Source organism: Alosa alosa, chromosome 18 (assembly GCF_017589495.1).
Source record: "Alosa alosa isolate M-15738 ecotype Scorff River chromosome 18, AALO_Geno_1.1, whole genome shotgun sequence".
Classification (NCBI taxonomy): Eukaryota; Metazoa; Chordata; class Actinopteri; order Clupeiformes; family Clupeidae; genus Alosa; species Alosa alosa.
Genome location: NC_063206.1, coordinates 20,341,212 through 20,354,460, shown reverse-complemented (window position 1 = coordinate 20,354,460; position 13,249 = coordinate 20,341,212). Strand labels below are relative to the sequence as shown.

General features: G+C 45.6%; 1 protein-coding gene across 1 annotated transcript in view; it reads right to left on the bottom strand.

Moving 5' to 3' along the window:
- The window catches only part of ttc27 (tetratricopeptide repeat domain 27), a 113,931-nt gene that overhangs the window by 77,753 nt on the left and 22,929 nt on the right, over positions 1–13,249 (bottom strand). Inside the window, exons 6-7 of the mRNA XM_048270016.1 lie at positions 1,510–1,674; positions 1,191–1,333 (exon numbers count right to left, since the gene is read on the bottom strand). Of these exons, the coding sequence (XP_048125973.1) occupies positions 1,191–1,333; positions 1,510–1,674 (308 nt within the window). The remainder of the gene's footprint in view (positions 1–1,190; positions 1,334–1,509; positions 1,675–13,249) is intronic.

Below are 13,249 nucleotides of genomic sequence, written 5' to 3'. Positions count from 1 at the left end.
AAAGTTTACTGTTTAGATAATAACTATGAAAATATATTGCATGACCCAGTGTCCAAAGTAAATGTGAAATGAACCACACCACCCTCACTGTTCTGGAGTATTCCTTCACAGGCAAATGCAGTGTATACATTTATAATATAAATTGATGTATGACCTTCCACTGATAATTATCTAGATATTTTACTATATGACTGAAGTTGTGTGGCAGGTAATCTGAATTCATGCACCAATCCTTTTCATCACTCAGCTGTCTTGCACCATGATCCTCCATACAAGTCCCTTATTGGGCATGGTGAACCCATGGTAGTGTCGCCACATGGCTGGCCAGGGTTCGATTCCCAAACCTGCCAATGTGCCATCTGACTCACAGCAAGGGCATTGAGGGCATGTGTGAAACATCTCACACTTTAACACACACACACACTACAACTTAAACGGAAATGTATTAAAAAAAAAAAAACTGAGCTCTTACACCAACACACACAATCACACAAAACCCACATCCCACCTGTCATCCAAGCCCGAGCACTGCCATATGGATATGGCATAGTGACCTGACCACTCTCTGAGTCTGTCCTCAATCACATCAATCACTTTTTAATATCATCCCACCCTGGCCTGGCCACTTGCATGCCAAAAGCTTTAATCTCAATCTTGGCACAGCCATTCAATTTCTGACGCTGTAGCTTTTGCCAAACACAAATTTAGCAATTTCTTTCTCGAATATGGCAAATGGTTTTTAAACCCCGTAAATCTGAAGGAGACCGGGGAGACGGGGCAGATAGAGGACGTTCCAAGGAATCTCAATCTGTCCTCTCCTCTCGGCCCCGGGGGGCTCCAAAGCACAAGACTCTGGATCCCGTGGAAGCCAGCGCAGCACGGACACTGGATGTTCCGTCCGGACGGGAGACCCGTGAGCCAGCAACAACTCGAGAGTGCGCAATAAACTCTCCCGCGCTCTTCCAGAGTGTGAGGGGGTTGGAGAAGAGGCGGGGGTGATGAGCGGAGATGTTGTCTGAGTCTTAGTAACACTGCTGGGTTGCGTTTACATTTAACCCAAGAGGAGAGGTCACCCCCTGGTGGAGGTGTGGAGTACTGCGTAATACTTGCCTACACCCCCATCCACAGTCTGTGTGTGACCCTGTATGTGTGTGTGTGTGTGTGTGTGTGTGTGTGTGTGTGTTACTGACCTTTGGCAGCAGACTGAGAGGAGTAGGGGAAGGGGTGGCTTCGTTCTCATCCTCTGGAACCGATGCCTTCCCCTTGCGCCTCACGTCCAGGACGAGCTGGGCCAGGAAGTCCTGCTGATACCGTGTCCGCTTACCCAACGCACCTGGACAGAGGGAACTTTCACTTCAAACTCTGATTGATATGCTTTCCCTACGCTCACTCTGCCACAACTCTAAACTGTAAAGTGCTAATGCCTTGTGTTAGCAACTCAGCATCTGTCTGTGTTAAGAGAACTTCCTAGTTTCTCATTGCCATTTGTTGTTATGTTAAGGAACGTACCAGTCATGTTGAGGTCGAGCTCAGCCAGTTCCCGCGCCTTGGCGAAGTGCTCTTTGGCCGGGCTGTACTCGTAGTAGGACAGGCAGGTGTAGCCGCACTCCAGGTGGAACTGGAGGGCCAGGTGCCTGTTGGTCAGACCGGAGAAGAGGGCCTCGCACTGAGACACTGAAACACAAAAGCAGACCAGGGGAGGCACTTAGTGAGGGACAATGTTGAGCGTGCCCAGTGATGTCAGCGAAGCATGCGACTGCGTTCAACCACCTGAATTTACGTTTATTCCCCCTTTTCCCTGTGACAATTCTCAGTGCCGTTTCCTGAGGCGTGAGGCAAATGATTTGCAGACAGGTTTTCTTCGTTTTGCCCCCTTGTAGCACATTTTGCCTATCCAGAGCCCGTCGTGTACTGTAGATGCGCTTGCATGCAACCCGATTGGAAAATTATAACATGGCTCAAGTCCCATACAGCCTCTTCAGAGGACGCGCTGCTCCACGTCGCCCAGCACTGCACTGCACCTGCCTCTGGCCTGGAGAAACTCCACTCCACTGAGGTGGTGAATAGCCTAGCAGAGAGGTACAGGAGCACGATGAGGAAGAGGAAGAGGTATAGGAGCACGATGAGGAAGAGGAAGAGGAGGAGGAGGAGGAAGAGGAGGAGGAGGAGGAGAAGAAGAAAGGGGGCGTTGAGTGCTTCTGGCTCTGCCCTTCGTCGGTTGTCTCTCTGCGTGCGATTATCGCCTCAGTTTGGATGAAGGCCATGAGGCGAAGATTAACCACCCCATCTCACAACAGAGGAAGTGTGCATAATTCATGTCACGGCATCACACACACACACACACACCTTCCACTCCAAAAATCCATGAGCTAGCTGGCGGAGTAGCTGAGTAGGGTTGACACGAGGCTGGTGTGCTTCCCTCAGCCGCCTGCAGCGATTTCACACCCAAACAGAGAGCGAGAGAGAAAGAAAGAAAAAGAGAGAGAGAGAGAGAAACAGAGAGAGATGAGCTGCTCAGGTCCTCACACACTAGGTGCTCTCGCACATAGGCACCGCGGGGGCTGAAACCCCCTGTCAGCCAAGCCGTGAAATCCATCTTCTCATCGTGGGCAACACAATGCACTGGTGGGATTTACTCACGTTACCTTTTCATTCTGATCAACCGTAAAACAGACATGTATGTAGTATACAGATGATTCTTCACTAACAACCGCTGCAATTTTACCAATGGGGATAAAATATTTTTTTAGGAATGTAATTCTAAAAAAGTGAAAAGCCAACAAACTGTGCCTAACTGAATGTGCAATGGCACATTTGTTCCAAATTTAAAATTGTGATGACCGCACCATGTGGAGACACTGGTCACCTATGACATGTTTGCCAGGCTCGTGCTGTCTGTTGTCTGCCTAAAAGCCATTTGCCCAGCCTCTTCGCCAGTGTCCAATTAGCAGCAGTGGTAGACAGCAGTGGTAGGGGGAGATGGAGAACGACTGCACTGTGTGAGGCATCATGGGGGAAACCTCACCTGGGGAGCTCATGAGAGACCATTGTGGTCCGTCAAGATTGCAAACAACAAAAAAACAACTGATAAAATCATTCAGTTTGGATTACTACATTTTATTTGCATTGATATTGGTTTCTAAACACCATGGTAGACTTCGATGTGCATCAATGGAGAGGCATGTTGTTGAGATCCCCCGGGCGTAAAGAATTTGTACATTTTATTATTACATGGTACAAATCAGTGTGTGCTGTGTAAATCAATAAAAGCATAGTTCTCACAGCATATATTTCAGTGAGATATAATGCAATCACATCGTTGCCATAAACCTACAGCCTACTGGAATATTACACTGTAATCGGATCACACACACACACCCACACCACATTAATTACAGCAGTTTGAGTTAACTTGTTTTCAGATGCAGGCGGGGGCAAAAGCTTCACAGAGCCTGCTAGTCCCACTGCTGCATCGTTCCTGAACCCCCTTCACCATCCACAGCACACAGAACGAGACAAAACCCAAACGAGCCAATAACAGGTCCGACCCTGGCCGCTCACTGTCTGGAGGCACTGGAGGATTGGCTTGTTAAGCCAAATGTCCAACAAAACTCCTTTTGCCCTTGACATGCTCGTAGCCGGCCCTCCGACTCCAATCTTCCCATTAACCCACGAGCTCCGCATCATGATGAACAACCCAGTTCACAAAACCCACTCACCCATGGGCGCCACACGGGTCTGCCGGGGCTGATGGGTAATTTCCAGGGAGCCACGCATGGTTTCAGCCTCATTGTGAATTTGCATTTTACTTAATGGCAACGTATTGACTTCGGGGGCCCCAGAAAACTAATTACTAATTTAGAACCGGTGCTCTAATCGATCGGGAGAAATTATAACGGGAGGGGGGTCATGATGCTGAAAGGCTTTTTGATTTTCACACGTAGCTGATTTCAAAATTACAATGATTACATTAATGGTATAACATTAACACTCGCAGATGCCTCCGCCGATGTGGAAAAAAAGGGGGAAGAATTGGAATCCATGAATGAAGTCGTATTATCGCCAACCTTAAGAGAACGACAATATTCTTCAAAAATAAGTTGAAATGTATACGCAGCCCAATGCACATCAAACGCTCGCTCGGCTCTCGGACTACAGTGCTCTGGAGCCATCGATTAGTTTAGGTGTAGCGATTTCTTGCACATGTCGCAGCCCAATAAACTGGAGAGAGCAAGCATGAAGGGCACTGCAGTCAATAGGACAGACCCAAACACACACACACACACAGGAACAAGAGCTCTCCTGCAGAGTCTGAGACTGTGCTTTCACTGACAGTGCTCTCCATGCATCTCCTCCTTAACCAAACAGGATGCTGCCTGGCCACGTTTATACTGCGTTTATTTAAAAGCATGGTAACTGAACCTTAAGTTTACTTTTCGGTGTATTTTTGGTAAAACTAGCGAGCCATCCGTTTATTCAGACACAGTAGCATGGTAGGCACAAGCTCGTGGGCTTCAGTCTGCATTCCTCAAGACCTGTGTAGCTCTCCGTGGCAGAGCGTATGAACTTGACACATCATTTACTTCCCTTCACAAGTAAATGTACGTCATTTACCGTATCACTCACGTAAAGAACGTCAGTGTGAATGAGTAACTGACTGCCTAAAGTGAGGTGCAATCGTAAACACTCTCCATCATCCCAGCAAGAACCCCGCAAGTCTCTGCAGGGTGGAAATCCTGGTTCCTGAACAGCTGTTATCATCTTCACGTCGACTTCACCCCAACTTCACCCTGCACAGCCACAAACTTCATCCACAGGTCTCATTAAAGATGGTTGTGTAATAGCCCACCACAGAACATGATAAGCTAATAGTTCAATTTGCTTTTTAATATTTATGAAGGCAAAATGTGGTTATTCCACCTGAATAGGCCTGAATTTCATTATTATATAACTGCGTTTTTATGTGTGTGTGTGTGTATGTGTATGGGGAGCCTCGAGCCCCATGGTAAACAAATAACGTTTGCCCAGTGCTGATGGGATATTTCAGCAACGCGCTCACGGCAGCCTCTTCCCCTCCCCTGTGCCCCACTCCCCGTGCGTCACCATGCCAGCAGTGACAGATGGCAGCGCCAGTCGTGCCGAACACTGGCAAAAAGCAGAGGATTTTCACTGATAACAGCGGCGCGGTGAATATGTCTGAATAATAGCAGCTATTTAACACACATACCCACACACACCAAGGCGGTCTCGCCTTTTTCATTATATATATATATATATATATATATATATATATATATATATATTAAACAAGGGTGTTGGGCACCACAACAGTGGTGCCCTTTCATCACAGCAAAAGCCAGGTGCACACACTGACACAGGGCCCATTTAACTCAAAGTCAATGATTCACACAATAATGCACTCGGCAAGGGGACCAAAACGAATACACTCCCACAACACCTCAGAAGGTGAAGCGCTACACACTACGCCACGCTACAGAGGTCTGGGAGGGGAAAAAACTGGATAATTTCATGGGTGGCACTTTTCGAATTGACCTCGCTGAGGTGCCTTGCAACACCTCCTCCTACACTAGAAGAATGCCCGAGCCTTGGATTTCACTCTTTTAGCATCGACTATTCTCATTACTTCTTGGTTCACCAGCTGTCAAGCTGTGAGACTTGTGAGGCTTGGCGTGGGTATGCTTGTGTGTGTGTAATTGTGTATGTGTGTGTGTATGTGTGCGTACGTGTACGCACTGACTGACTAACATCGGTCTCCGTGAGACAAGCATTAATAATGCTTTCATGGGCAATATAAATTAAGCTTTCTTCAGAGTGAATCACAGATGACAAGCAGGAAAAGGGGCAAGACAGCATAAAAGTAACAGTCATTTCAGGGGTGACCTGCAAGTCCACCTCCTCAACTCTACACAACAGGCAGATGGAGCAGCCATAAAGCTAGTATTACCAACCAGGTCAAATAAACTGGAAATACTAGACATACTTTTGCAGTTATGGATACATCTCTTAGTGCTCAAGCAAAATCACTCAATAGCAGTGTTCGAAATAATATCTCAAAACCGTGTAAATGTACAGCAAACACTGTTTCTTTTTCTAATAGGTCTACAGACTTCTCTACCTCTCTAACCCTCATAATTGTTTGCTCCGCTATCTAAACAGCGATAGCTACCTAGCGTAAAGTACCATTGCTGGTAATCTAATCAGATATGATTCGCTGAAGCATGAAATAAACTAAACTCTTATTTTGTTAGCGGGTCTTGAGTAGTTTTATTCCCTGGGAGCGATGATGCTAATGAAAAATGTGCAACTGAACTGCAAATCACTATGGGTAAACAAGTCCATTAAATGAGCAAATAGCGCAAATGGATTCTGTTTTCACTTGACCCAGAGACAGTGCTTAAAAACTTGTACGCACATGCAAAGATGAACATTTTAGTGCTGGAGCAGGAGCACATCATCCTGGTGATGAAACTTTTGTTGTGTGTATTGTGTGTGGACCTTAAACATAGTCATGTCAGAGGATTATATGTAGAACTTAACTTGGGAGCTGGATCTTGGATAGGTGTTTGTGAGCAAATCCTGAGAAAATTACATTCTCTCCTTTCAGAGGTACAGCAGCTGGCCAGAGACTGTAGACGGATTGGGTGCAGACTTGGCAGAAGGAAGGTAAAAACGACCAAAGGCAGAATGCCCACTCCACTCCTAAGGGCATTCGATCACCCAAGCCACCGCCGCTCACCTCCTGCCTCACTAAACATACCATCACCTAATTAACAAACAATGAGACGCACGAGGTAGAGAGAGAGAAAGAGAGCGAGAGAGAGAGCAAGAGAATCCATTTCAGAAACCCCTTTGAGAGACATCACTCATTCCCCTCTTGGCTCTGTACCTCAGGCAATCTGGAGCCCCCAACTAGCACAGAGGGAATGTTGTGTGTGTGTGTGTGTGTGTGTGTGTACGTCCTTCCCTCCCTGCTGACAGACCGAATGGGGTTCACTGTAGTGGTTCACCTGCTCTGTCAGCTGCTTCCTACCACCTCACACCTCATTCTAATTCCTCTCTCTCGTCCCTCTCTCTCATATTATCCTTCTATCTCCTTCCTCTCTCTCTCCCTCTCTCTCATAGTATCCTTCCATCTCCTTCCTCTCTCTCTCCCTCTCTTTCATAGTATCCTTCTATCTCCTTCCTCTCTTTCATAGTATCTCTCCATCTCCTTCCTCTCGATTCAATTCAATTCATTGTGCTTTATTGGCATGACTGTTCAAGTTACAATAAAAATGCCTCCATCTCCTCCCTCTCTCAGTATCCCTCCATCTCCTTCCTGAGCCCTTCCGATCACCTCCTGTCACCCTCTGCCACATCTTCCTCACTACCCTAGTGCTTTTCTACCTTCCTAGAGGCCAGGGAGGCATTTTCCAACAATCCGTTGATTATACCTGTCACTAACTGTGTGTGTGAATTGGTGAATGGGAAGGATTTAAGTCCCCAGAAGAGAGTAAAAAACACTCTCTTTACATAAAAGCAGTCCTTTCCCCATTAAACCTCTGCAGGACTCTAAATATTCAAAGTGGGGATTCATTGCACTGAAGTGAGGGAAGAGGATTGCCTCATTGTTCGGCACTCAGGCAGGGAGAGGTCTGTGAAGGACGTACTGTGTGTGTGTGTGTGTGTGGGGGTGTACTGGGATAGCTGGAAACTCCCCCTCATCTGCAGAGGAGCCAGTCCAACATGATGAAGCTCCAACAGAACAGCCCACTGGATGAGGACTCCACATAAACTCCTCTAAACACGACAGGGAATCACACAATGATCACAAGCCTAATCAAATGCACATGGTATGGACGCGCATGTGTGTGTGTGTGTGTGTGTACAAGCTTTTGAGATGATTGTCTTTTGCCTGGTGCTATCCACGTGGGGGTTCTCGTTCTCCGATGCGGCCAAGCAGGCAGAGAGATGGAGGGAGAGAGAGAGAGAGAGAGAGAGAGAGAGAGAGAGAGAGAGAGAGAGAGAGAGAGAGAGGGAGGGAGAGAGGGGAATGACAGAGGGAAAACTCTGACTCATGTGTGGTGTTTTCTCCAGGAATAATGAGCAGGATCTGCGGCGGCCCTCCCAGGGTGCGCCGATGAGGTGAAGCCGATCTCTGCTCCCCCACTTTTTACATTTAGAGCATCTCCCTGGAGCTCGGCGTGGAATACTCCTCGTCCACATGACAAACGAGACACTCAGGAGCCTTCCCTCTGCTTTCGCTCGTTCCATCTCTCTCTCGATCACCCGGTCCCGGTCTCTCTCCCTCCTTTTTTCCTCTTCTTCAGCTCCATCTTCTGTGTCTCCATCTATTGTTCGCCTTCCCTCTTCTTTCGCTCTCTCTATCTCTCTCGCTCACCTGGTCCCTCCCTCTCTCTCTCTCTCTCCCTCCCTCCCTCCCTCCCTCCCTCCTTTTTTCCTCTTCTTCAGCTCCATCTTCTGTGAAGTTCCGCGTTTTCAGGCTCCCGGAGCCTCCCCTCCAGAGCTCAGACGGGTAAGACAGCCCCGAGGCTGCCACAGGAGAGACCCGAGAGAAGAGACGAGGAGAAACCTCCCCAATATTATTTTCCAACACCATCCGTGGTGGAGGAAGGTGCCTATGAGGGAGCTTCAAAACCTCGAGCTTTAGTGAAGCAGAGAGAGTGGAGGTGGAGGGTGCAACCAGCCTACCAACCTCCCTAAGCCAGCCACGAGAGCTTCGCCTCTTTGGGGAGACAAATACCGAGGTGCTGAAAATCCCTCTTGGCGTGTGTATCTATCGTTTTGGCGACTGGGTGGAGAAAGAAGCAAACAAAACAAAGAGGGGGGGAAAAGTGCTGAGCTGCTCTTTCCTGGAAGGGGTGCAGCACAAAGACAAACCCGTGTCGGACAAATAAAAAACACCATCTTCCGACCAATCCAGTGGCAAACTCGTGTCACACCTTTCGAGAGTTCACCGGTGGCAATCAATGGATGATTAACCTGCACAGAAAAGGTGGATGGAGACAAAAGACTGTGGCTGACTACTTCTCTCCTGGTTGGCATTTTCCTCCTGGTTGCTTCCTATTGTCTGTGCGCCTGCCAGCATCTGATGACTCATTCGCCATGTCTGTTCCGTCGTAAACGCATGTGTCCTTTAGCCAAGATTAATACCTGCCTTGCTTTTACAATGCAGGAGGCAATTACCCAACACAATGCCTGCGTGTGCACGCACACATACACTCTCACATTCACACACACATACACAGTCGGCCTGGGACTATCCCTACAATCATTCTGGGCAATTTCAGTAGACGAAAAGGAAAAAGAGGCCACACCATTTCAGCTTGGCTGGACACATCGTATGTGTGTGTGTGTGTGTGCCTGGGGGCTTTCTGTTGGGGGCAGTGTGTGTACGTGTGTGTGTGTGTGTGTACGTGTGTGTGTGTTTTGCAAAAAAGTTGTGACACCAGAGGAAAATGGACCAGGATCTTGTTTGTGTGACAGCAGAGCGGAACGAAACACACACGGACGCACACACCTCAAAAAGGCTTCTTTCCAAGGTGTTAATGCGTTTTCAGCGGTGGGTCACTGGAAAGGTTAGCCATCACGTGGGTGTCAGTCTGGAGAAATGTGGATGTCGTGTTTAAAGGAGGAAAGAACAAGACACAGATCAAGAGATTACAGGAGTCAGAACTGAAATTACTACGGCAACAGCACCTCCCCCCACACACACACACACACACACATATACACACCTAACGGGAGGGTAAGAAACAGATAGATAAATAGATAGATAGATATATAGATACTTTATTGATCCCCAGGGGAAATTCAAGAATGGACAGAAAGAAAGAGAGACTGAGAGGTAAAGAGAGAAAGCAGAGATGAGTAAAAGCAGAGTTGCTGATCTAGGAGAAAAGGATGCAAACACTAAAGCAGGAAGTAGTCATCCTTCTCTCTATACAGTGATGGCACCCATGCTAAAGTTGACTGAAAAGAGGAATATAAAATCATCTTTTGGAAATTGATCTTAATGCCTTAAGTGAAACATTAGGAAATATCTAACCTTTAAGGACACCAATTTTCTTAGTGAATGAATAATGTATCATAAATAAATAAATGTTCTTCCTTAAAATACAGGGGTCATAAGTATTGCCACCCCTATGTTAAATTCCCATAGCTTTATAACTTTAGCATGGGTGCCAACACTTTTGGCCATCACTGTATATATATCCCTCTTTGCATCTCTCCCTCTCTCTTGTCTCTCTCTGTCTCTCAACTGAATTCAATTGAGCTTTATTTGGATGACAAAAAATACAATATGTATTGCCAAACCATGCCCTGCCAATTTGTATTGCCCTGCCCTGCCCTAAACACTGTCATGCTATGGCAAAGTGGTCTCAACAATTAAGAAAATTCCGATTGCGAGTAAATCCCCGTTGTTGAAACATAGTGTCCTTCAGGCCTTTCGTGTACATGATACATAGAACTGACTGAGAGTGAAAGTGATCTTTCTGACTGTAGTGTAACCTGCAGCTTGCGACTAAGCGGCTATCGCACTCGCAATTATAGAGTGGAGGATATAAAGAAATTCCTTAAGGATACAAAACATTCTAGGAATTTTTCCTGATATTGAACAGTTTATGAGCAAATCACGAGCATTTATGTGTGATGGTAGCATCACCGATCAAGAGGGATTTTGTCTAAAAAAGATTCTCACAAAACTCAATGTTCTACTGAATGCCAAAGATGACAAATGTTAAACACCCTTTCCACTTGTGTCCTAGGATGGCTGATTGCATAGGTCCATATTTATTTTTTTATTTTTTCTTTATAATGATGGGTGAATTTCGTGTTGCTTCTTTAAATGTAAATGGCGCAAGAGAAAAAATTAAGAGGCTCTCTGTTTTTGAAACAATCAGACAGAATAAGTTTGATGTTCTCTTTATGCAAGAAAGGCACAGTGATGCGTCTAATGCAGCTGCTTGGGCTCAGGAGTTTGATGGTCTTAGTCATGGTACATCTAATAGTGGTGGGGTTGCAGTTCTGTTTTCTAAGTCCTTTATTCCCATCACTTCTGATGTTGATGAAGTTATAGAGGGAAGACTTTTAAAAGGTCAGAGCCCAGTTTGAAATTCTTTTTTTTTTTGTTTATTTGCATTTATGCTCCTACACTGACAACAGACAGAATGCTGTTTTTAAATACTATTGGAGATGTTATAAATAATTGCTGCTCAGAGGATATTCTTATCCTTGGAGGAGATTTCAATTGTACTGCACAAAATATTGATAGAAATCATGTTGAGCCGCACATGCCCTCTCGTAGACCGCTTGAAGAGATTATGAGGTCCAATGAGCTTAGTGATATTTGGAGGAACTTTCATGGTGGACAGAAGCAATATACTTGGGTACACTCATATAATAATTGTTTGTCTCTGGCAAGACTTGACAGGTTTTATGGTTTCAAACATCAGCTTAGTCTATTCAGGAAATGTTCAATAATTCCATTTGGCTTTTCTGACCATAGTTTGGTTTTCTGTTCTTTATTTCTAGAATTTGTAAAACCAACGGGTGATCAGGCACCCACTGAAATTCTTAACTCAAAAAAGAAAACATTGGCTGACTTTTTAGGGTTGAGGGCACAGGGAGCTCTGGTCAGGTCCCGCTTCCAGAGTGTGGAGCTGATGGATGTACTATCAAAATTCTTTTTTTAACTTGGAGGTAAAGAATGGCCAGAGGAAGTTCATTCATGCTTTGAGGTCTGAAGATGGGAGAATCCTTTCTAATTATCCGGAAATAGCCAACAGAGCAGTCAATTTTTATAAGGAGCTTTATAAGAGCGAACATCCACAAGATCAGGCGACTGACCAGACTTTTCTTTGTGACCTACCTAAGGTATCTGAAGAGGCAAACACAGCCCTTGGAAGGGTGTTGACCCTAGAGGAGCTGGAGAGAGCCAGTGGCAAAGCACCTGGGGTGGATGGCCTGCTAGTAGACTATTATAAGTCCTTTTGGCCAGAGTTGGGCACAGATCACCAGAGGGGTGCTGCCACTGAGCTGCCGTAGAGCAGTGCTCACTTTATTTTTGTGCGCTCCTTTTAAGGTATACAGTACAGAGGTGTCCGTCAAGGATGTCCCTTGTCGGGCATGCTGTATAGTCTGGCTATTGAACCTTTCCTTGTAAGGTTGAGGAAGGAGATTGTTGGAGTGAAAATTCCTAACTGTGATGATGTTTTTAAATTGTCAGCTTATGCTGACGATGTGGCTGTCCTTGTTAATGGCCAGAGAGATGTTGACACGCTTTTAAAAATATGCAATGAATTTAAGGTCATTTCTTCAGCAAAGGTAAATTGGTCGAAAAGCATAGCCTTGCTGGTTGGGAGTTGGGTGATTGGCGAACCTGGTCTGCCTGATGGCTTAGTTTAGAATAGGGGTGGGTTTAAATACCTGGGTGTTTTCTTAGGTGATGATGTTTTATTCAAAATAATTTTGAGGGGGTAATTGAAAAAGTTAAAGGTCGTCTGGAGAAATGGAAATTTCTTTTCAGTATTACTTCATACAGGGGGCGTGTTCTTATTATTAACAACCTGGTTGCATCCTCTCTTTGGCATCGGCTGGCTTGTGTGGACCCCTCTTCAAACCTGCTACCGAAGATTCAATCAGTCCTGGTTGATTTTTTCTGGGACAATCTACACTGGGTACCTCAGAGTGTTTTAAATCTGCCTAAGGAGGATGGTGGACATGGACTTATTCATCTACAGAGTCGAACTGCTGCCTTCCGTCTGCAGTTTGTACAGCGTCTTCTCACAGGATCAGTGGACTCAAGCTGGAAAGCTGCAGCCTGTTGTATTTTACAACATTTTGGGCTTAGATAGGCCTTTGTTCTGGTTTAATCCAAATAGAATGAATCTTAATTTGCTTCCTGCATTTTATAAGAATCTGTTTAAAGTCTGTGGCCGGTTGCACAAAGCACCTTAAGTTTTTTCCCTTAAGTATGACCCTTAAGGCTTAATTTCTCCTTAGGTAAGGGATTTACATAAGGGTGTTGCACAGAATACCTTAAAATGTTTCCTTAGTTAAGGAGAAACGTTAAGCGATTTACTGCATTGTAAGGGATTTTCCGGCACGAAAATTCTATAGTTTCCACGGAGATTGTTCAACAGCTGTACTAGCTGCCTTTGCCACGATGCCGTTAAACCACCGAACACAGTAAAGCTTAATTATTTATCATTCATCTTACCTTAAT